This window comes from Musca domestica, unplaced genomic scaffold (genome assembly GCF_030504385.1).
Source record: "Musca domestica strain aabys unplaced genomic scaffold, Musca_domestica.polishedcontigs.V.1.1 9, whole genome shotgun sequence".
In the NCBI taxonomy this organism is placed as follows: domain Eukaryota; kingdom Metazoa; phylum Arthropoda; class Insecta; order Diptera; family Muscidae; genus Musca; species Musca domestica.
Window position 1 is genome coordinate 9,283,542 of NW_026712435.1, and position 26,505 is coordinate 9,310,046.

The window sequence follows — 26,505 nt, forward strand, 5'->3', positions numbered from 1 at the left end:
TGTTGCCATCTCTTTTAACTCGATTCAGAACATAATTCGGTTTCAATATTGTTGGTTCTGTGTGTTTGTGTTTTAGCTACAATTTACAACATATATAAATCATAGAATTGAAAGTTAAACAAATTTAAAGAATGAAATCTGATGTGAACAGAACGAACGTTTGTCTTGGCCGTATGGGGGCCACTGTAACAGTTAGCTGTCTGAGACAGGTGACACATGACACTTACCCCTGGCTTAATCATCATTTGTACGGGTAGCATTGAGGGTGGTCCATTTTCGTCATCACCGCCACCACCCGAGGCTTGGACATTGGAACCCGTACCTTCGTCACCAGCAGTACTCGACTGCTGCTGTGTTTGGTTATTGGCTGCACTTGGTCCGCTATTGGCGGTTGTAATTGCGTTTGAAGAAGTCAGTGCCAAGGCTGCAGACTTGGCGGTGTTGCCTAACTGCTCTTGCTGCTGCTGCTGTAATGCCTGCTGCTCACGTCGATAGCTTTCCATTGCCATCATTGATGTTTGCCTTGCATTCGGGTTATCGAACGTGTATGGCGGCACAGCGTCCTGTTGATCGGGTATAGATGATCCATGATGCTGGACACAATAAAAATGATATGGAAATGATGTAAAATATTAGTGATATCCTGCAAAGTAATATGTTTCCATCAAGGACAATTATCTCAAAACATTTGAAACCACATTTCAAACAAGTATCTTGTGTCTGATTTGGTTTCGATATTTCGCGACTAAAGTGAGGGTTCACAATGACAATATCAAATCATGTTATTACAATTATATACCTAAATTAATAGAAAAAATATAATACAATATCAACATTGTCATCACCATTGTTATTGTTCATTTCAATAGTTAGTTAGCTAGTCAGTTATGGATAAGGGTGGGTTGAGGCCACACCAAATGGTCCAACCAAACAAACTGAACAAGAAATTCATACTCACATGTGGTGCATTCGAGTTTCTTAGATTAGAGACATGATCGTAGTTCTTATAGCAACCGATCCCTGTTGTTGCCGGGTTTCGTCCACTGGTCGAGTCGCCTTCTGTGCTATTCCCATCCGTCTGCGAGAGGTTGTGCCCTGTGGGTAACGATCGTCGTAGGGCTTTTGTTAAACGGTGCCAATTTTTTATGGATCTAGAGCGACTTTCGCGCTTTTCTAATGTATGTGTATGTGTGTTTGTGTAAATAGTGGTGAAATAGAATGAAAGTTGTTATGGCGATGGGTAGGTGTGCGATTTTGTGTTTCCGTTTGGCGTGTAGGTGTGTATTTTATATGACGCGACAACGATGACAGTGACGGATGAATGGATGAATGGGCAATTATGCAAAGGATTAGATGTTGGGTGGGTAATTGTCGTGTTAGTTTGAAGAAGGAGAGATAGAACGAACATTTCAGAGTTATGATCGTGCATATGGCATGATCGGAGATATTCGTAATGTCATTATTCACACAGTTATTGGATGTTTGTTGTTAATCGAAATGATAGCGCGCAGCCGCATTTATGCAGATTCGTGTAGGTGTGTGAGTGTTTTTAGGAGATACATATGTATTAGCATTCGTTACAGGTTCGGTCGATAGTTTTGCCATGGAACATTATTTTTCAGAAAATGATACCAAATAATGTAATTTTGTTGCAGTTGTTGTTTTTTCATTGTTGAGAATCGTATCGGGTGTGAGTGGGTGTGTAATTTGTTTTCAATTCAAATGGAGGAGCCGTTCATATTCATATTATTGTTGTTGTTGTTGATGTTTTTTGATTTTGACATTTCAAAGTCGGCCAGAAAGTAGCGAGCGAGCGAACGAACGAACGGAGGAACGAGCGAGCGAGCACACAATCAAATTTACGAAAGAAAAAAAGAGGAAATTTTTGTATGAAATTCGTTTAAGGCTTACTTCGTGGGATTTAGTTGTTAACACGTAGAACACAACAAACTTACAACATTTATGTATTTATAGTTCTATATAAGGTATGGATTGACTGCTTGTATTGAATGTTCGTTACGAATGTAACTTTAATAATACAGATATTAGCCAGCAAATAGTTGTAGTAGTAACAATAGAAGTAGGTGGGTAATTAGTTGATTGGTAAGTTAGTTGAGGTTGTTAAGGGGGTGGAGGGGTGGTATGATAAGTACACATAAATAATTAGTACTTTGCAATACACTTCGGGGTGGTTAGGGATTAGACATTTATAAAAAAAATAATAAAATTTTTAATTAAACATCAGAAGTTACAGAAAATTACACACCAATACATGTGAATACATATTTGTGATTTATTCGTGAGACCTTATCGATTATGTAAACTATCATTTTTGTGGGAAAAAGCTTTACGAAATATCCTATGTAATGCTAGATTTGCCTTTATGTCCCCCTAACAAGACTTATTATTTTCCAAATGTTCAGAATTACATTGGCTAATTATTTTTTGTTGTTGTTTTTTGTTATTTGTGTTATTGTTTAAAACTAGGGTTTTCATTAACCAAAAACCTATGGAAGTTTAATAATTGGTAATTGGGCCTTATGAGACTAGAGATGCGGCTGAACTCACAGAATCCAAGGATGTCAAAAATATATGAAATATTGGACATGTTAAAAAAACATTGGACCAATGTATATGATACTGAAATGCACCTTCAGATCCAAAACAGCGCATTTAAAAAACATAATTAAGATTGCAAATATTAGAATAATGTTTTCAAAATCAAACTTTTGTGCCATAAATTTGGTCATATGCTAATGTTAAAAATGCATTCGATTTAAAGAACTTTTCCGCAGCTTAATATAAGCCAGCTTGTGTTTCGGTTGATATTAACTTAATTACTTTTTCGTGTTTTATATATTGTGCGCATCCTTTTCTCTTGTTTTGGTTTATAAAAAATATATAGTTTGTGCACAAGTCGGGCAGATGGACGATAAAGCCACCACACAGTCTATACTCTGTGCAGGACCTATAAGAATTTCCATTCAGTAACTGTAATACCATTAGGGTCAGAATACAACAAATACATATTTTTAATTTATAGAAACTAAGATTTAATGTTCCAATGTTCAGTAGCTAACAGCACTTAGTTCTAAGATCGTTTGTGTTGTCTGTTATATTCTATGAGTACTTGGCTATCCTCTTATGATTGCAAAGTTACTTTGAACATTTTTTTCCTCCAATGACATTAATTCTAAATATGTAGCGTTTTTTCTTCAGTTTCTCAACATTTAAATTCCAGCAAGATCTGATTCCCACAGAATGTATGCAAAACAGCGCAACACTTTCCTAGAAATCGCTGTATGTTTCTCGTTTTTCAATTAGGTCTATCAGTCCGTGTAATTGTTCTAAATAAAACTCGTCTGCGTTATAGCAGTTATCACAAAGCATTTTAAATCTTAAATCTCGAATTACTTGTAGGTAAGTGAGAGTTGTGAAAAATTTAAACGCGTAGCTGCTGGAATAGTGCAGGGATATTGAGTTGTTTAGAAACTTAGTCATAGCAATTTCTTCCATGATCACACTCTTGACATGATATTACACTACGTTTATATATAAATGGATTAACCCACTGCATTTAGATTAAAATTTTCATATCCATTGCAACACATTAAAATAATCCTCTTAAAGAAGGTTAACCCCAGAATAAGTTCTAGCATAAATATAGCATTAATAAAAAAACAAATATACAATAAATTTTCTAGCCTTTGAGATTATGAGTTCATCATTTGGATTTTAAAAATATTTTCTATTTAAAAATTGACATGAGTCGCGCATTCAAAAGGTGCATGGAACGCTTACGCATGACACGCGTGTTTGTCTTAAACAAATTGAATTAGTGAATTGCTCCTAATTCCTTTTTTGGTCTAGCCCAGTTGCATTCGTCTCGCATTCGTCTACATGTTCTCAGGACTGCTTATTTTTAGTTTCTTCCACAGCCTATCCCTAGACTTTGGGAGCGTATGTTAATTATAGTAGGTTATAGTAGCCCTCACAGATGCGATGAGTCAAATTTGGATGTCAATCCCCCTTAAATGGCAGCTTAAACTCTGCAGAATTTCCATTACCTGTAAACCTCAATAGTCTGGTGGCATGTGTGATTCTTCTTTTCGAGTTCCCTGACGAGACAACTCTAAGATATTTTATAATTATTTACCAAAAAGTTGGGTAAATAAGATAAATTTTTAAATTTTTTGGCATCTTTTATACCAGAAATTAAAAAGCATTACTGAAAAAATTTCGTCAGTAATTTTTTGGCTTTTTCAAGACAATCCAGATCAAACTAAAAACAAAAAATGACTAAGAGTTGTTTTACTTTTGCGACAAAAAACTTACTGATAAAATATAACTGGAAAAATACGGAGCCAGCCTATATATTGTTTTCATCAGTGTGAAATGACATAAAATTATCTGCTCGCAGATACGCAGGGTGAGATGAAAAAACTGAAACCAACTTCAGACTGCTGTCATTTCTAAGCCACTAGTTCGACAGATGTTAAAATTATTCCACTGACAGCTCATTAAATTTTTTACAAGCGTACAAAAGCATTTTGGTGAAAATTTTCAAGAAAATAAGTTATTTGTGATGGATAGTGTGATTTCTTTATATTTGGCTGGAAAACCCAAGAAACCCAAGGCTATCATTAGAGCACTCCAGCATTAAAATGTGAATAAATCTTTTGTGTCTCCTACCATCGCTCGTTACAGTAATACCGGTAGCGTAGCCTGACGTCAAGGAAGTGGACGGAAGAAAACAGCAACATCAGCAGAAATGGTTCGAAAAGTAAAGAAGCGACTTGATCGAAACCCGTGTCGCAGTGGTCGGAAATTGGCTCGTGAGCGCGAAAGTATATTCCGCTCCATACGGCAAATATTGAAAAATGAGCTCGGGGTAAAGCCATTGAAATTCCAAAAAATGCAAGAACTCACACCGCAACAGAAAGAAAATAGACTCAAAAGAGCTAAAGAGTTGCTTTGCTTGGCCGAAAGTGGTGAACTGTCGAATTTGGGTTTCTCCGATGAGAAAACATTCGTTGTCCAGCAGTTTGTAAACAAACAAAATGATCGTGTTTACTTGCCAAAGAGGTCAGCTGAAATTGTGCACCTTCGGTGGGCCACCAGAACTCAAGCGCCGGTCATGGTGTTGGTGTGGGCCGCCATTACAGCCGATGATCGCTCTCCGTTTGTATTAATCAGAATAAATGCCGAATATTATCGCGAAAATATTCTGGAAAGTTATTAAAGCCTTGGGCACGGAAACATTTTGGCCGCAGACCTTGGACATTCCAACAGGACTCACCACCATCGCACTCAGCACGTGCCACCCCAGAATGGTTACAAAATGAGATTGCTCGCTTCGTTTCCAGCGCACAATGGCCACCAAAATCTACGGATACGAATCCGTTGGACTATTGTGTCCGGAGTATTTTGGAAGGCTCACCCTCACCATGTATACCCTCAGCATGTGGTCTGACATAAATTTGTTTTTGGAAATTGTTGAACTTTTGTTGCGGAGATACCAAGCGACGTAGACCTATTTCGATATCGGATTTTATATTGGCAGAAATGTCGGATTTTTATTGGCAGAAATATAAATGTGTAAATTTGAAAAGGACTCGAATTCCACTTTTTAAAGTTTATAATTTTTCTTCGTCGCATTTATCACATCTGGTGCTGACAATAGTTAAAATTGGTAACCGACACACGTCACATTCGCCCTAGGCATAGTGCTGACAAACATGTTTATTAGTATGAGAAACATTGTTATAATATAACTATGTGAAATAAATAAAACTATAACGGTAATCCTTATGATTTATTTGAGTTCTAACATTTTTTAAATATTTCATATATCTTGTAGGGAAGGTATTGGAAAGTGTGAATCGATATTGCCCATCTTTCAGTAATACCTGGTGTTGACACAAATATTGGAATGTGATGATTCATTTCACATTTTTTTCAGGTTTAAAGAAAGTGTATAAATATTGCAGATATTTCGACATAACCTAGGCGTGTATTGGATATTCCATTTCCTTTCTGTTAGATACCTAATTTATGCAACCCATCTTCGAACTATATAAAAGGGTGGACTAAGGCTGAACCAAATTAGATACTCAATTTGAGGGTTATCGTGTGCTCTATGCTGACAGCTATTTTGGCCATATCGATGTAAAAATGCGTTATATCCATTCTAAAAATGACTTTACTAAATAACTAAGGGTCTAACATGAGTCTACCTTCTTTGCTTTCAATAGATTGAGATATTCAGCTTAAACCATAAAAACAGAAGATATATATTCTGGAGAGAGGTTACAATCTTTGTTATGTGTTTTAAATATTTTCTCAAGAGAGCAAAATTGCCACAAAACAGAGCAATCGGCAAAAATACTCGTTATAGTGGTTGAAATTGCATAGAATTGCATTTGTAATGTGGCATTACAATACTTTTGGTGTAGATCAAATGATGACACCATACTTTTCAAAAGTGAACTGTCTTTACTTAAAGTAAACATTTTGATCTCGGTCAAAAAGTCATGGGTTTATATCGACAATAGTAAAATCGTTTAAGAAGACAGTAAAATTCAACCCTAATCGATGTAGCATTTTTAATAGAGTATTTGAAACTGTGAAAAAGTAATACATGTTTAAATACAAATGTAATCGAAAAAGGGAAGATAAAGAGAAAACCCACATTCGCAGGACATAAAAAAGATTATGAAATTGTAGAGGAATGATATGTAATGCGATAAATATTGCAGGTAATTATTCCAATGAAATTGTTGTGCTCTGGGGCGTATAATCTATGGACATTATCATAGAAGTAGCTGTCTCGTTACTCATACGCATACAGGGACAATTGTCATATTTTTACGGGGAACGACTAATGCAATCAACAACAATTTGTATCTAATTGTATATGTGGTACATGTCATCCGATGAATAATTGTCACGATTCTATGGCTATGAACTTTGAATGTGAAAAAGACAAAATGGAATTGAATTAAATCGAATTGAATTGAATTGGTGTGACAAATGTCTGATAGACTTGTAGTACATGATTATGGTGCGGTGTGAAAAAGTTTATTTTTTTTTTAATTTGTTATTTCAATCGTATTGATCATTAAGGATCAACAGATGAGCTTCTAGCTATACTCTGCGGTATATAAAAATACTTATTTCTCAAGAATTGCATTAGTTTTCAAAATATCGATTTATTTTCGACTACAAACACTTTGTGACAGACATATGTATATTATCTATATAATTGTTGGTAAAAAGAGTAAAGCCGTACAAAAAACACTCAATCTATAACAACTAATTTAGTGTAAAGGAATAAAGAAACAGAAGTACAACAGATAGTAATGATCTTCTGCTTGAATTTGTAATAAGAGTTCGTAATATAGAAAAAAATTAAAAAAAAAAACAAAGGTATACTATTATTAGGAAGAACTATAATTCTAAAAAGTATTGAATACAAATGTACACATAAGAATAGTAAAATTCGAATAGCTTAAGTAGAGTGCTAACATACACTTAAGATGAAGTAGACAATCAAATAATTAACTGCTGAGACGAGTAATACTAGACTAGAGACATGTTCAGGTAATTAGACAAAGAGATTAAAAGCCAATACTTTACAGAAAATAGAACAAAGACCATTGCAATTCAAGTATTGTTCTGTTTATTTACTTTTTAATTAATTATTTATTATGTTATTCTCAAATATTTATGTATATGTTTGAGAAAATTCAGTGCATGCTTAGTTTAGACTTCGATTACATAGTGAAAGAAAAAACACTTTAGAGTAGTTAGTAAGTTTAGTAAAGTAATGGGTAGCATTGCTTCAAGACATTGACAAAAGTGTAAAGAAAATGGGATATTGTCATCATCCATCAGTAATTGGTGAAGATTAATGCTTATTGTTGTTCTTGCTGTTTTGTTTTTTTGTTGCTTTCAAGGAAATTTACAAGAAAAAAATTTTGTTTTTTTTGTCAATTTTAATAATTCCACGGAATTAAGCAAATCAGTTACATGATAGAAATTCAAAAACCAAACAAATGATAGAACCTATATTTTGAAAAAAAAAAAATCAAACACTTGCATCAATTTTCTTTTATTTTCAAATATATTTTCATTTATTTTATGTTTTTCTTTTGTTCTTTTTGTTGTTTTGCATGATTTCTACGACATATTTAATATACAATTTCACATCTTAGTTTTCAGATTTATGTGGGGTGGCGTTGTTTGGGGGACATAAAGCATTTTGGGTTTCTCTTTGAGTGTTTGGTGCCACTGTGATGTGTAAACGAGAAATTTCACTTCGAAATCAAAAAAGTTAATCATATTTAAACATTCAATATGACAAAAACGATTGAGCACTTTCTTCCTTGAAACGGTATTAGCACTAAAGGATTTCTTTGCGGAGTTGTCGAGTTAGAATCACAGTCTAGGAGTCGAAGTCGAATAATTTTGGTAGAACCGGAGTCAGATTCGTTAAAACGCTCGAATAACCAAGTTCAAATATTTTTCTATACACAATTTTTAAATTGTCTCATATTAGTGCAAATCCACATTCAGCAAAACTTTTACTTGATTTTTTGTTTGAAATTCGTTTCCGAAGTCGAGATTGAAATCAAAAAATAGTTTATATGTTTTATAGTTTTAAATTTGACCTAAATGAGATCAGTTCTTTGAATGTTACCGGTGACAACAATCACTTAAACAAGGAAAACATTCATTCTCAGTAGTCTATCAGAGCTGCGAAAAGACACTTCAATTAAGTAGAATATTGTATGGAGTACATGAAGGCAGTTGAAAGAAAGTTATGCAGTTAAATAAACTCAATTTAGCTCGATTATCTTCGTTTCGTTTTCATTTTCGTTTGAAATCCATAATAGAGTTGTAATATTTTTAAAACACCAAACGATCGTTAAAAGTTATGTCTCTGAATTGTTGGGTTATTTATGAAAACAAAATTAGTGCGGTATTTTTTAAGAAAAGTTGTATTCCTTTCCATCTATAATTCTAATCAAATTTGCAACTTGTTGCTAGATAACTTTCCCTTATTCAGAGCTAATTTTTTTATTAGACTTAATTTTGGAGGATGAGAATGATTGCCAGGATTGTCATATAATCTTGGCAATTTCAATAGTAGGGTAAAGTTGAGGGTATACAAATCAAAGAAGAATATAATCTACAACGGTAAACCAAAATAAAAGCCTCATGTGGGATATAAGCTTTATGGAATGGTTACAATACAAGTGAAGATAGATAATATCGTGCCTTGTTTTGGCTATTCTCGTCTCGCATTTTTAGTCAAACTGTCATTAAATTCGTTACGGGAAATATTCAGGGTAAGTATTGTCTTTAGTATTGAATGAATATCTGAAAAATTCTGGGGTTATGATCCTTAAAGACTGAATTAAGATCGATGGCTACTAATAACACCAAGAAAAGTTTAAAATTAGTTTTTAGTTTATAGTTTATAGTTTAAATACGAAACAAAAAAACTGATTTTATGTGCCAAGTAACGCCGAAAATAAGTGATTATTTATTAGTTTTGTGAAATATGCCACTCGCCAGAAGTAAATATTTTAAATATATGCAGGGCGAGATGAAAAAACTGCAACCAACTTCGGACTGCTGTCATTTCTAAGCCCCTCGTCCGACAGCTGTTAAAATTATTTCAGTGACCGCTCATTGCTTTGTTTACAATCGTACAAAAGCATTTTAGTGAGAATTTTCCAGAAAAAGTTTTTTTTTTCTTGAGGGAATTCAAACACGATAGTGTGATCTCTTAATATTTGGCTGGAAGACCACAAGTGGCTATTGTTAGAGCACTCCAGCATTTAAAAGTAACTAAATCTTTTGTGTCTCGTACCATCGCTCGTTACCGTGATACTGGTAGCGTAACCCGACGTCAAGGAAGTGGACGGAAGAAAACAGCAAATATTCTGGAGGGGGTATTAAAGCCTTGGGCACGCAAACATTTTGGCCGCAGACCTTGGACATTCCAACAGGGCTCAGCACCATCGCACTCAGCAAGCGCCACCCAAGAATGGTTACAAAATGAGGTTCCTCGCGTCATTTTCAGGGCACAATGGCCATCAAAATTTCCGGATACCAATCCGTTGGACTATTGTGTCTGGAGTACTTTGGAAAGCAAGGTTGGCACTAAAAAATACAAAAGTGTCGATCACCTCAAGCGAGCGCTTCGCCGGGAATGGACCAAAACACTGCAGCTGCATTCTTGCAGCGTGTGACGGTTTCATTGGCCGTCTGATCATAATTCGTGCCAAAGGTGACCAATTAGAACACATTTGTAAAATAACAATATCGGGCTCGTTGGACAAGGGTTAATTTAGCAAATGTTTGTCGATTGAGCTAGGAAATGAACGAATTCTTTATTGTGTGAAAAATCGGAATCAATACTCAGATAGTTTGAACAATATCGGGTATTCACTTTATATTCTATAAGATAAATTATGTCCTTTGAAAATTGTGACTAGAACTCGATCTAAGTTTGATAGAATGACTACGATGTAAAGTAATTGAACGAAATGTGATAATCCCTTTGAGAGTTGGTGCGCGCACCTGCCAACCGTCCATCCGGAGAGTCCTAGTGTTTAGAACCGCTAATGTGTAGAACCAAAACTTCGAACTCCATATAAGTGTGATGAAAATATTCCGATGTTCAAAGAAAGAAAAATATCGTCATAAGTCTGGAAAATAGATGGACATTGTTAGATCGAATATCGATCTGCTGATGTCAGATATCTATGCAAATTTCTTAATAGCAATAGGTTTACAATTGTTCATCCTCTGCAATTACCAATGAAACTTTATTTTAAATCGCATTTATAAAATGTCTGTGAAGAATTGTGTATTACATCATATAATGCAAAAATAACTTCATAACTAATAACTTCAAGTGAAATTTCTCGTATAAGGTCCTCGTGTCCTTTGATTTGTATTGAGGTGGAGTTTTTTATCTCAAAGTAAACATAAATATATTTAATTAATGTTGATGTTTTTGTCGTCTGTCACTTGCTTGTAGTTATAAAACATAAGGCAAATATATATTTTATTTTTTCAACTTTATGGTTTTATTTCTATTGTAGTTTTTTTTTTTGTTACAGGGAAATTACATTGTTGTAGACTATGAGAATTGTGTCATGAGTTATTTGAATTTCTTTGTATGTATGGGTATGGTGGGTGTAAGGCAGAACATCATCATTTTGTTTTTTCTTTTTTTTTGGTTTGCTTTAATATTGCTGTTATTTTGTTGTTGTTGTTTTCATTGCTAAACGGTATAACATTTGCTAAAAATAACTAACAATAACAATTCATAATCATAAGCAATAGATATTCTTAATAACATTTACAATAAAATGGTTTGACTAACTATTTTTTTCCTCCTCGTGTGTTTCTTCAATGTAAAACAAATGACATTTCAAAAACGCAAATGTCAATTGTGGATTTTTTTCTCATTTTGCTTGTAAACCTAACATTAAATACTCAAAAATTAAAATCTGCTAAATAAGGCATTTTAATATCAACATCATCGGCATCGTTATCATTGTAATCGTTAATTTTAAATGCATTCGCTATAATTTTGTTGCTCTATTTCGAGTTTTTTTATGTCTGAGAATAAGCTTAGGAACAAATTTTTATTGCACATTCTTTTTCAAGAAAATAATTGAGTGGCAACAAAACATATAAATAATTAAAGAAAAACAAAAACATATATCACAAGACTTTGCAGCACCATTTTCATTTGTTTCGAAAAGTCGTCGTACACAAAAGTCTGGGAAATCTGGAGAGTTTTGTTAAAGACACACGAAAATATAAGTTTAGTATTTCATGTAAGAGCGTGAAAACTCTAATTTTTATCCAATTATTTTTAACATTCTCTGACCTTCACTGCCATAGAAATGATGAATATAAAATTTTTTTCCTTTACACGATTTTGAATATGGATAGAAATGTTTATAATTTTTTTTTTCTCGAAAAATATTTTCAGAAGAAATCAGTTCTGTATATATTTAAATTTCTTCCCATCCACTGGAGTGTATATCCTCTTATGGCAGCATATATGAAGAGGGTCAGCCATACAACGTTTGTTTCGTAAATTGTAACACTTAACTAATTTCTGATTTGAGAGATAATTCGTTTCACCCATCCGCTGAGCAAAAATGGTTGTATATACTCTTGAACAAAGCTGGAAAATATTGCGACATTACCCTGAAAATCAGGAAAATCAGAATGTGTGCGAAAATTGTTTATGGATTTTGGGAAGAAGAGAAGCACCATAAGCTCCATGTGTAAACAAGCTAAATTGTGCACAGATCGCATACATTGAAATGCCGATGCTACCAAAACGAGTCACTGTTATATATTTCAAAAATGCGCCTGGAATTGCCGTTACGTTATCGGGTCATGTTTAATGAATTTGTGCTAACAAAAATTGAGGAACATGATATTGGCAACATTGGTTTCAACAGGTCAGCCAGTCCGTTCCACTCAGCCGAAATTACACTCGATGTTTTGCGCTCTTTTTTTGAAGACCGCATTATTTACCGGAGATCTGATGTTGTTTGCCCAACTGGGAGCTGCAATTTGACACCGTTCGACTATTATTTGTGAGGTGCCATTAAAGCTATTAAGGACAAAATAAAAGTATTTGTCAGTTTTTTTTTTTTTTTTTTTTGTTAACAGTGATATGAAGATACAGGAAGTTTGATGAAAATCGCCGATTTGTTTCGCATTTTGTAAGGGTAATAGTTAATCAAAATGTTGACCCCTTGTGAGGAAGCTATCAGAAGAAGTGAACCGATAAATTCCATTTTAAGATCAGATCATTAAGAGAAATATTTAGATAAACCAGGTTTGAAAATAATAGCTGACTTGTTTCGCAAAGTTTGAGAAACCTAAGTATTGAAAATTGGAACTTTGGGTGGAGGTACCAGAAGGGGTGGTTCAACTTCACACCAGATCCTGTGTTTGTAGAAATATTAGAATGTATGAAGGTTAGAATGAATCGAATGCTTATTTCGCATTTTATGACCGTTTTGGTTATTCAAAATTTTAAACCTTTGTGGACGAGGTACTTGATGGCCCTCTTCACGCCGTATCTTGTGCTAATAAAAACATTGGGATATGTGAAGTTGGAAAACAAACGAACTCTTATTTCACATGTTATAAAATTTATAATGATTCAACATTTTCATAATATGTGGGCAGGTGCTTGATGGAGTAGGCCGATATTGTTGGGATTTGCAAAGTTTACACAATATTAGATGATTTTTTCTTTCTATAAAGTAAATTATTTTCTTTGAAAATGTTGACATTTTGTGGGGGAGGTACAAGAAGGAGTCGATCGATGTTGCCCATTACCGAATTCGATCTAAGTTTAATAATAATATTACGATGTGCAAATCGTTTGAAATAAATCGGATACTCCCATCGAAAGTTATTGTGCGCACCAGCCACACAGTCAGACGGATGGACGGATGAACGGACAACCCCTGATCGACTCCAAATGTCCTGAAACGGATTAACTCCAAAGAGACCTTCATCATTATATCGATGAAGCATGATATATACAGGGTGAGATGAAAAAACTGCAACCAGCTTTAGACTAAGCTACTCGTCTGACAGCTGTTAAAATTATTGCACTGACAGCTCATTATATTGTTTACAAGCGTACAAAAGCATTTTGGTGAAAATTTTCCAGAAAAAAAGTTCTTCGTGATGGAATTCAAGCGAGATAGTATGATTACTTTATATTTGGCTGGAAAACAACAAGTGGATACCGTTAGAGCTCGTTACCGTGATACTGGTTCGAAAAGTAAAGCAGCGACTCGATCGAAACCCGCCTCGCAGTGGCCGAAAAATGGCTAGTGAGCTAAACATATCACAATATTCCATTCGGCAAATATTGAAAAATGATGTCGGGGTAAAGCCATTGAAATTCCAAAAAGTGCAAGAACTTAGACCGCAACAGAAAGAAATAGACTCAAAAAAGCTAAAGAGTTGCTTCGCTTCGCCGAAAGTGGTAAACTGCCGAATTTGGTTTTCTCCGATGAGAATACATTCGTTGTTCTGCAGTTTGTAAACAAACAAAATGATCGTGTTTACTTGCCAAAGAGGTCAGCTGAAAATGTGAACCTTCGGTTGGCCACGAGAACTCAAGCGCCGGCCATGGTGATGGTGTGGGCCACCATAACAGCCGATGGTTGCTCTCCGCTCGTATTAATTGACCGTGGCATCACAAAAAATGCCGAATAATATTCTGGAGGGTGTATTAAAGCCTTGGGTACGCAAACATTTTAGCCGCAGACCTTGGACATTCCAACAGGACTCAGCATGCGCCACCCAAGAATGGTTACAAAATTAAGTTCCTCGCTTCATTTCCAGCTTACAATGGCCACCAAAATCTCCGGATACCAATCTGTTAGACTATTGTGTCTGGAGTATTTTGGAAAGCAAGGTTGGCACTAAAAAATAACAAAGTGTCGATCACCTCAAGCAAGCGCTTCACTGGGAATAGGCCAAAATACCGCAAAGCAACATTCGGGCAGCGTGTAATGGTTTCATTGGCCGTTTGAAGGCCATAATTCGTACCAATTCGAAAAAATCTAAGCGTATTCTAAAATTTGACGCTAAAAATTATGGCGTTTTGCTTTGTTGCAGTTTTTTTATCGCATCCTGTATATGATATAAAATGAAAAAAATTGCTTAATTGGAAGATTTGGGACCACAATTTAAATATCTTTTATACATATTTTTTATTATACGCTCAGCCGAAATATATTTTACAAACTCTTCGGAACTTTATGTTAACAAGTCTTCCATTTAAACAAATTTATTTAATTTTATATACTTATATTGGTATTTAAATGAACAATATAGATCTTCAATGTACGATCTCAGAAGTTAGCCGATCTATTTAGCTGTAGAACGTTATTATAACTTTCTGGTAATTCAATTTTCATAAGGACTTAAGCAATTCGGAATGCAAGCGTTTTCGTTATTTCTAAGTGTCTATGTCAAGTTATTCAACAGCACATTTTGTCAAAAATATAGACGTAATGGGAACTTTTGTAAGATTCGAAAAAGTTGTTGAAATTGACCACTCAGATGATTTCCCAGATTATGTCCTGTTTGTGTCAATATTGTACTTTTTTAATTTCAATTTGTACTTGAAAATTTAAATGTTATTGTTATTATGTAATGGTGCAAACAAAGTCAGAAATGCATTTAAAGCTCAACTACCTCTTCACGATTGCAATGTCATAATTTATTTAAATGTATACATTTAACCACATTTTTATAAATTTCTATCTATTTTTTATTTTTATTTTGTTTTTTAAAGCATTTTTCTCATTTTTTTCTTATTATAAAATCATATCAAAGAAAGCTCATGTCCGATTCTAAATAGGAATATTGTATAAAACTAAAAAAACAATTTTGTATACATTTATAATATTTGTTTAACTATAAGCACATACATTTATGATCGCTATTCATAACCTAATGGCTAAATATTTCCAGAGAACATGATGCGAGTGCGTTAAAATACATTCATATGGTCTGGTATTAATTTTAAAAGTTTTATATTAATTATATAAACTTTCTTACTTTTTTATAAATAAATGTTTTTATTTCCATATAAAGTAACGTCGTCAATGTGGACGGAAATTTGTGAAAAAAACGGGGAATTATAAATAAAATTCATTGCTGCAGGAATCCTCGAATTCGTAATCTAAATATTCTTGTACTTATATCTCAAAAAAAATATCAGTTTCGAAAAAAACATATTTTGGGGTTTCGATTGAAATTTGACTTCCTGAATTAAAACGTTAATTGGACATAACATAATTGGACAGCTTATTTTTTGTATAAGATCAAGCATGGCTCGAAGTATTTATGTTCTTCATAAACTTTATATAACCCCCTGAGTTCTACAGATATCGACATTGAAATTTAATAGTAAGATAAATTAAAATTGGTAGAAAAAATTTGAAAAGTTCAGTCGGTTTTGCCGACAAATGTATACCCTCAGCCTATGTTCGGTTATACATAAGTCTGATATGAATGCTGCAAGGTATTAGGTTTGGACTCGACTTGTATCTGCACTTTATGATATATGTGCAAATATATATTTTTTGGACTTTTGTGGAAGACGCAACGAAAAGAATGGACCGATTTATTCAAATTTCACACTTCATATAGTACAAATATAATGTGCGAATTTTTCTTATGTTAATTGTTAATAAAAACGTGTATTTCGAAGGGGAGGTACCAGAATGCGTTTACCGACATGGGCTCAATATTGAAATACACAAAATTTGAAGGAAATCGCTAATTTGTTTGACATACTGTAAGAGTTATAAATATTCAAAATGTTGACCCCTTTTGTGGGAGGTGCTGAAGGAGTGATCCACTATATCCCATCTTTCAATTTTATAAGATTTATGGTTATTCAAAATGTTCAGCCTTTGTGGAGAAGAAGTGTTCCATTTCATCCCCTCTTCACTCCAGATCCTCTGTAGATCAACATTTTGGGATGTGCGAAATTTGAAGACAATTGGACTATTATTTCACATTTTAATTTTGGCCCTTTGTATCACTGATACAAATATTAGGGTTTGCAAAATTTGACAAAAATCGGTGATCCTTTCTCGTTCTATGAAGTAAATTGTTTTCGGAGGAATGAACCGATATTGCTCATTTCTGAACTCGATCTAAGTTTGATAATAATATTATGATGTTCCAATTTTGGTCCAAATCGGATACGTTATCGTTCGCACCAGCCAGATAGACAGACGGATCGACAAATATCGTGAAAAGAATTTGGTCCAAAAAGATCTAGGGTCCAAAACCGTTATTTCGATGAGACACTATGGCCTCTGTAGCCATATTGTTGAGGTTATAAAAAAATTAAAATGACTTAATCAAAAAATAGTCAGTTTAGAGTTATGTCACCCTTTGAATGAATGAGCGATATGCTAATGGCTCCATGCCGAGATTAGGATGAGTTTAACAGGTTCAATTGAAAGCAAAGAACAAAATCCCTAGATGTAGTCTATGTTTTCTTTAGTTGAAAAATGTACTCCTCTCTCCAATCCAGAAACAGGGCATCCGAATAAAGGCAGTTTATATAAAAACAATAAAACTGAAATCAAACCCGATTTATTTATTTATTTTTTTTTTAATTTGTAGTTGTTGATTGGGCTGTACCCGTAGCATTTTATTGAAATGGATTCACTTTATTGTACCTTTAACATGAAATGAAATAGCGTCATATGTTTTTGGAGCCATTGTACAGTAAAAATGGCCTGCAGAGCTATCTGCTGTCCAAGTGTGACCCTGTTTGATTATATACGGAATCCAACATTTAAAACTTTTTTCCAACTAATGCTTGTTTGGTAAATGGTGACACTTAGCTCATGTCTGATTTAAGAGACAAAAATAGAAGGGGAGGATATTGGCAACATTTGGTTTCAAGATCGGACTGATGTCGGTTGGCCACCTCAGGGTTGCGATTCGATACAGTTTGACTATTAGTTGGGGAAGAATAGTGCGTTGGGGAATATATACTTTCAAATAAAAACAATCCAGATGGACACCATCACACACTTATCACTATGCGACGCGTTTCACCATTGGTTAAGCGCTCATCAGTGATATTTGGTGTAGATAATGGCTTACAAGGACCTTATTTGGAAATTAGAATGTATTTTGAAGTTATTGCTATTAAGCATATGTGAATAAAACACCAGTTTTCCTACAGTAGCATAATAACAAGTTTATGCATTGGAGGAAAATATAGTTTTTGTGAACTAAAAATCCATTGGATGGTTTCAGGTGTTAAATTCGCATATGCGAAACGCGTCGCATCGTCGTGAGTGTGTGATAATGTCCATCTGGATTTTCTTTCCACTACAAAATACTGATAACTAAGCTCGTCTCGAAAAAGAAATAAACATAAAGTCATAAACATATGACCTTTGCCTCTGCAAGGCAAAACTCAACGATTAAAAACAAGTTATTTAGCGGACCCTATAGAGTTACTTTTCTATGAAATATGTGTGTGCTTTGAACCTTGGGGGGGGGGGGGGGGGGGTGGTTTAACCAAGTGATGCAGACCAATATCGCACCAGACCTGAGGCTTATCTAAATCTTACTTTCTTCTTTTGGACGAAATCGGATACTCCCTTAGCTACAGTTAAAGCTACAGTTATGCCAAAAAAAACTTCATTTTTCAGATATAACCTTGATTCTATGAATATAATATAAGTTGTATATCTAAATTGGGTTTTTTAGTCTTGATTATAAAGTTGTTAAAATAATCCTTAAACCATTCTTCGCATTGTTAGTATGGCCCGAACAATGCACCTGAATAAAAAATTGTAATTGGGTTAAGATTGTTTAACATAATATTGAATTCAATAAAAAGTAATATATCATGATTACAAATAAGTTTTAGTTTTCTTCTTCCATCGACCTATGCGATACAGTATGATTTCGAAGCTAGCTGAGAAATATCAGACATTTTCAATACCACATTATTTCCATCATACTGTAATAAGTCAACAAATAAGAATGTTGTGGCAAATTTTTAATTTCAAGTGCTGATTATATTATTTGAAAAAAAAAAATTGAAATTTGAAATATTTTTAACTTTTTCTTGCGATCTTATTGAAATAGTAAATTCTATTTGAAATATATAAAATTAAATAGTAAATGCAAATAATAAAAAAACGAGAAATTATTTTCCTGATGCTAACTTATATTTTGCAATCGATTGAATACCAATTTCAAGCAATTTAGCTGAACTTTGCTCTGGTAATGGGAATTGATTTTCGTTTTCTTTTTCCATTTGGCTTGGATTGTAATTGATTTGGTTCATTGATTGGATGATGTTTTTTGTTGTTTTATATTATTATTTATTTACTAAACTAATGGTTGCTTTTGTTGTTGTTTTTGTTTCGTTTACATGTTACAGGAATCACAATCGCAAATGAGTACAGTTGCGTTTTTATTGGTATTTTGTGTATGTGTGTGTCAGTGTTAGTTTTGAAAATAGTTTTTAAATATTTTCATTTGTATTAAATGGTTTTCTATATTCTATTACAGCTAGGTATTTGTTTGTGTGTGTGTGTGTATGTGTATGTACGTTTACTTGTATATTAAATGGATATACACTAATAGTTTTGTTTGGTGATTTTGTTAACTTGTCTTCCATGTGTATTTTGTTGTTTTTGTTGTTGTAAATATTCACTGGTAATTGTTCAGTTACGACTACTCTCTATTGTATAATGTTTGGAAATGGTATTTGTGTTCGACATATATTTTTATACATACAAATGCCTAAATAGTATATGCAAGTGAGTGTGTTTGTGTATACATTTCATTTGTGGATTTATAATGGCGACTTGCAGTTTTATTCGATTTTCCATCTAATTCTATACAAACCTAATACTAACTAATGGCTAGACTTTTGTTGTAGAATTTTGTATGTGCCTGTCATCGATTACACTTTGCAACAACATTACGCATTTCTAAAAATAAATAAAAAAAAATAATTTATAAGGCGGGCCATAGAAGTCACTTGAATGATACAATTTTTTGCATTGTCCAACCTTTTGCACAATTTCAGGATATGAATTCATTATTTTGAATAATATAGAAAACTATTTTGTATATTTTCAACTACTGTAGGGAAACACATTTATGAGCCTTTTACGTTATCATCGACGTTCCATACAATTTTGGAATTATATCCTAAATTAAATAATTATGAAATGGTCAATTAACAAAACAACCTGCAATGTTGAAATGGATCTAGCTTGATTGTATTAATATAATAATTAACTTAATATAAAGTAAAATAGTATCAGTCGATTTTGCCGACAGATGTATACCCTCAGCTTTGATTTATGATTATTCAAACTGATTATTAACAAATATTGGTATGTGCGAAATTTGAAGAAAATCTAACATTCATATCCAATTTTATTCTAAATCATAAATACCGATAAATTACACATACATATCAGATTTCTGGTTAAGAGAAATATTTCGACATACCAAGTAATAAAGAATCTCTGACTTGTTTCGCGGGTTATGACAGATATAAGTATTGAAAATTGTAACATTCTGTGTGTTGAGGTACCAGAAGGGGTTCGCAGATATATAATCTCCACAGATCTTGTGTTAGCAAAAATATTTGGTTGTGTTAAATTTGAAGAGAGTTGAAGGCTTATTTCGCTTTCTTTGAACGTTTTGTGTTTCAAAATCTTGAACCCTATGTAGGGGAGTTACCAGAAGATATGGTGCGATCTCTACCATTTTTTAACAGATCTTCGGACGTTATTTTCCCGTTTTATGAGCTTCATGCCTACTCAAAATTTTGACCCTTTGTGGGGGAGATACCAGGAGAAGTGGACCGATGTAATCCATCTTAACACCAGACCTTGGATTAATAAAAATATTGCGATGTGTGTAATTTGAAGACAATCGGACTTTTACATCACATTTTATTATTCCAAATCTTGACCTCTGTGCGGTCTTGATATATACAATGATATATACCCTCTGTAGCCATATGGCTGAGGGTAAAAAACAGTGAACATGTAGTTACAAGTTATTTACATTTTTTAATTACAAGTTATTACAATCATAGCATTTTAAAATATTAACTACCGAGCTACCCGAGACCCAGGACCCAAAATCGGTAGGGAAATGTAGTTGAGACCATCAGAAAGAAGACGATAGCACAGTGCGAACCTTGGTGGCAAATTGATTTTAACGATGAACAGTATCTACTAAGCAACACCTCAATGTTGGCGGACCACAAACGTATTCCGAAATTAATTCCGACGAGCACACTTTAATGAATTTTGCGTATCCAAGTCAATCGTGAGATTGTCTTGACTTTGCTGTTTTAAAATTTGGATTAGATCGACCAAAATAATGAGCATAATTTTACATATTCTAGTATTTTTATCTACAGGGTTGTCCATATTCGACGGACCCATCTGGCAACGCCATAACTTTTGACAGAGATGTCACATCGCTTAATGACATACCGCGTTTGAAGCGTCAGTCCAAGCAGATTTTTACCATGAACCAATACACGCCACGCGAGCGCTCTGAAATAGATGAAATTTACATTCAACAGAAGAAGTCAATTGTGAAAACTTAACGTGCTTTTAAAACATTAAAAAATGTGAGAAGTTCGCCTTCTAAGAACACCATTAAGCGTTTATACGAAAAATTTTCGACTATTAAGGCTCTTTCTAATCCGAAGAGGGCATATAAAAGTCGATCGGCCGAGAATATCGCTGCAGTACGAGCCAGTGTTGAGAGGCCCCCAAGAACATCCCAAAAATGCCGTTCTCAGCAGTTGGGCATGGCTCGGTCCACTTTACAACGGATTATTCGCATTGATTTGCATTTTTTCCCGTACAAAATTCAATTGACGCAAAGAATGTTGCCTGCGGACAAGCCTCGTCGATTGGAATGGGCCCAAAGAGTCATCGAAATGGCCGAAGATGACGAGCAATTTTGGAACAAAATTATCATGTCCGATGAAGCCCATTTCACATTGAATGGGACCGTAAATAAGCAAAATTGCCGGTTTTACGCCACTGAAAATCCTCAGGAGATTCAAGAAGTGCCTCTTCATGACGAAATAGTCACAGTTTGGTGCGGCGTTAGTGCGAAAACGGTCATTGGGCAGCAAAAAGTGCACAATACGTCATCAACGCCAGAGGCGGCCATTTGAGAGATATCATATTCAAAAATTGATGTAAACAAATCTACTTGGAACGAATTAAATGATTAACATTGCCAATCGCCAAATTTTTATTTTTTTCTTTGATTTTTTTTAAAAAAAAAAACATGGGTCCGTTGAATATGGGCAACCCTGTATGGTCTGGTGGACAGTTACAGATAAAACAAGTAAGAAAGCCAGGCAGAACTTTGAATGCACATTACGACCTTAGAACGGATATAAAAGTTTTATCTTAATCTGAATCGATGTTCACTGTATGCGACCTGTAGTAACTTTGAGAAGACTTGGATATAAAATCGGATGAAACATACACGTAAATTGGAGCTAAAGCTTTATTTGAATAGAAACCAGGCAGAACTTGTCAGATTAAATTAGAAATTCACATGGGATCTATATCTAAGTCTTTGTCGATTTCGACAAAATTGGGCATATATATTTCCACGCTGTACCAAATCTTGCACAGAATATTTTTGTATTTAATTATATTCGGGAGCTATTTAGCTATATCTAACCAATGTTCATCAAATCTCATAAGCTTACTTCAAAGCTGAGCCAAAATTTATTCTAAAAGTGAAATCAGGCGAAGATATATATGAGAGCTATATCTGAACGCTTTGCCAAGGGTTCTTGAGAAGAACAGATTAACTGTGCAGCATAATACATGCGTCCTGTAATGCGATTATGTAACTAGTTAACGATAGAATTAACGTCAATTATTGAAAACATCATAAAATTTTGTGATTAACGAAAATTGTCAGTGATTTAGCGACGAAAATAAAGTCACCAAGACCAACGGTTAGACACATTGTTGTTATCTTTTTATTCACTTTTTACATGAAAAGTTGGAGATATTCATCGGCAACGGCAAAAAAAATTCGACAATTTCACTAAAATGTATGGACAAGCATAAATCGCCTCCGAATATGAATCTTTTGCATGTTACAAACAAATGTATGTTACATAATCTTTAACTGCAGGAAATATCCGTGATCTAATTTAAATCTATTATTTTTGAGACCTGCATTTTTCAGATACGTTTTTTCCTTTTTTTAGATGCTAAGTACCGGAATATGCTAAATTACATCACCTGAAAATATGACCATCAAAATAAAGGTTATATTTTCATAAAATACCAAATAAATTTCAAATTATTTGAAAATTGGCCCCTCAACTTTTAAATTTACGAGCTTCATTTTTTATGGTAAAACATCTAATTTCATATTAGTATGCGAACTATAAGATAATGAGAAACGATGCAAAACTCATCTATAGTCATCGGAACCACCAATACGCTTGTATGACCGGGTGATACACAAATATGTCTATATCTACTCATCCAGGAAGTTGCAAATGGAGTAAGAAATGGAGTAAGGTATATTTGCGGTCTGAAGGAATTCTATGTTGAAGTTAAATTCAGTTTTTTTTTCAGTCAGGAGCTGTAACTCTTTTCCTGAAAGAAGTTCTTTTTTAATATTTTCCATTTAAAGCCAAATATGAGTAGTCCCTAATAGGTACTCCGAAAAATGCAAGTTTTAATAAAGACAAATGCCTCCCTTATCTATTTTTTTTTTTTTTTTGATATCACTTGCAGTCTAAGTAAGTTTTTTTTTCTGAAATGTTGTTGCACAGTGTAACACCGAGTAGTTGGGGTGTGTAAAATGTAAAGCTCATTTATGTTCCTAATGACTCATCACTGTCAATGATCAGACAGACACACACACACTTTGGGAACATTAGAATATGAAATTAGCATGACAATTCTTGGGTGTTCTTAAGACTAGTATCTAATATTGGTGAGTCTCTCTATCCACTGTCATCGGCATCGCTATAACTGCCTTGTATTTGACCATCTCGTTCCTCCAGTAGACTGCGATTCAGCTCTTGGATGCGGGCCGACAGGGCACGGCGTCGGGGTGTCCCAAATGATGGTATTGGTGGCGGTTCAATCAGGGTGTTCTTTTCGCCTATCGCCATTTCGAGTTGCAGCCATGAAGAGAAGTTCGAAAGTAGTTTCATAGATCGACAGAGTATAGAAGTTCGGCCAATTCGGGAGATAGTGGGGTTGTGGATGGTATTTATGACAGTTCGTTACGATGGTGGTGTTGGGATTTTTAGTGCAAATGCAATGGATGGGATCGGTAACGCATTGTAGCAAAGTGAAGGGGGGTGTAGTGGGTGTTGTTGTTCGGTGATAGATATTTTTCGGTTGGCAAGGGTGTGTAATGGTGTTGGTTTAGTGTGAAGAGAAAACATTTTCGTTTTTGTTCGGTTTGAAATTGGAAAAAGAGATAAGAAGAGAAATTGAAATTTTACATAAATGTAAAATAATAACACTCATCAAAGTTGCTGTTGTTTGTTTCTATTGGTTTTTTTGAAAATGTAGAATTTTTTATTTAGAATTAATTGGTAAATACATTTGCTTAAATATTTATTCATTGAAAAAATCTAAAATATATCAACTTTAACTTTAATATTGGTTTATACAAATATAATAAATATTCTATATAATTATTCATGTTTATGAAATAGAAATTAAAATAGGCTAAGAAGCTAAAAATCAATACAGTAGTTTTTTTTTTTTTTAAATTGTCTTAAGGACAATATCACACCACAGTTTTTATTCGATCAAAAGTGGATCCATACATTATTGTCCTTATGGCAAAAGTCACACACAACCAAATAAAGCCAAAACTAAATATTTCCAAATAAAACTAATTGGCATGCAAAATATGTTGCTTTTTCTCTAAAACTTCTATTTTGGAAAAAAAATCAAGAAAAATTCTCATTAGTTTACAAAATTCTATTGTTCTCGTCAAAACGGCTGTTGTTGATTTATAAAAATTCAATTATTTTACATAAATAATTTATAATCAGCACTTGAAACAAATATCAATTTAATTCGAAAGGGAGTATAAAATCAACAAAGTATAATTTGAAAATGGAAAATAAAATATTTTTCGAAACTAATATCTAATTTTAAAGATTCGTAAAGCTAAACTAATACTAACTATTATTGAAGGTGTTTTACATTGCGTGATTTCCTCGATTTTTACTTAAGATATAATATCGTATATAAAAGTTAGGAGAGATATCATATACAACGATGGTCCTCGTCATGTGTAGTTGAGTTCCGAATTTCTTCTGGTGTCACAATTGGAAGCAGGAACATTTTTGTTAAATGCATATATACACAGTTATTATATATTTTTGAAATTATAACTTTAAATAAATAACTCGGAATAAGTGAAAAGGTGATTTGTGTAAATTACAAATATAAGTTGTGAGCGATATATTTTTTAAATTTACTAGCAGCGGTTAAATCAAGCTCAATGACCGCTAAATTGGAAAGAAAATATTTCGAAATATAATTTTAGGAGGTAGAAAAATGTCCAAATATTTTGTAGTGAAATTCATTATCCACTTGGTGACTTGCCTTTAATAGTTTTTCAAGTGAATCAATTAAAGACTAATTTAGTTATCTTTTAGGGCCTGTTTATGTATGTGTGATTTTGAAATGTTTAGCTTTTTATCAAATTTTTATGTTCTGTCGTTTTTTGGCTAAAAATTCCTTTTAAACGGGATCGTATCCATTCAAAATATTATTTGGCATACAATTCTACTATAGGTCCTAGAAGAAGTCAAGGATCTAATTTTTAATTTTTACCTAAACGCCATTTTAGTTTTAAATCCGTACCTTGTGTGAGATTCTCTTCAAATAATGGCACTACTCCATACTCGCGTGTAAAATATAGTCCATAACAGACCAGTCCAAATATAAACCAAATGCATTGAAACCAATTTAACATTACGATGTCCTAGGACCAGACCATATAACCCTGCATTGCATTACATCAAGTAGTTTCATAACTACTCCACGTCATTACTCTGTGATGCATTTCAGAGGATTCCTGCAAAAAACAACAACTGCATGTGCAAACGATAAAACACGAACACTAGGAAATGTACTTGACAACGATGTAGTCCATGGCTACATTGTATAGGACAATGTTGTAAGTAGTCTATAGCTGCTGAAATAATATGGCATAGTCCACAATTATTTTCCTGTACACATCATTTTTGGGAAAACATGTCGAAGTAAGAATTATTTTATTTATTGTGGGTGTCATGCAATATTTCCAATCGATTTAACTGAATATTAGTATTTTATTTGCTTAGTGGATATAACTCATTCTAAAAGAAGATGAAGAAAATAACGGCATCCGTGTAAACTGATTTTTGCACAATCTCACACAAAGTACGGCTTTAACCCAAAAATGTTTTTTTTAATTGTATAGGAATTCTTGGCGTTTAGGTAAGATTTAGATCCTTGACGTCTTTTATGACCTATATTAGAATTTTATGACAAATATTTTTGTGGATTATTTTGACATTTAAGATCCCGTTTAAAGTGAATGGTTAAAACCCATATTTAAACCAGTAAAGAAAGTCTTAAAGTCGGGCGGGGCCGACTTTATGATACCCTACAACACTTTGCTAATTTAGTAGAGCTCCGCATAACAATTAAAAGTTTTTACGGGAGAATTCAATCACTCACGCAATGATTATAATTATAATTTAAAGTTCAAAGGACTAAATATGCCGAAGCATATGTGTCTTTTTAATTCGGACTTGTATTGCCAATTTGGTGCACAATTAATTTGAAATCGGATAAAAATATATATGAGAGCTATATCCAAATC

The 26,505-nt window shown here is 33.7% G+C and overlaps 1 protein-coding gene across 7 annotated transcripts in view; it reads right to left on the reverse strand.

Moving 5' to 3' along the window:
- LOC101900306 (potassium voltage-gated channel protein Shab) overlaps nt 1-26,505 on the reverse strand; it is a 270,640-nt gene that overhangs the window by 39,432 nt on the left and 204,703 nt on the right. For all 7 annotated transcript variants that reach the window (XM_059131692.1, XM_059131690.1, XM_059131689.1 and 4 more), the window contains 2 exons: nt 959-1,173; nt 228-593 (listed from right to left, as the gene is read on the reverse strand). In XM_059131692.1, the coding sequence (XP_058987675.1) occupies nt 228-593; nt 959-1,173 (581 nt within the window). The remainder of the gene's footprint in view (nt 1-227; nt 594-958; nt 1,174-26,505) is intronic.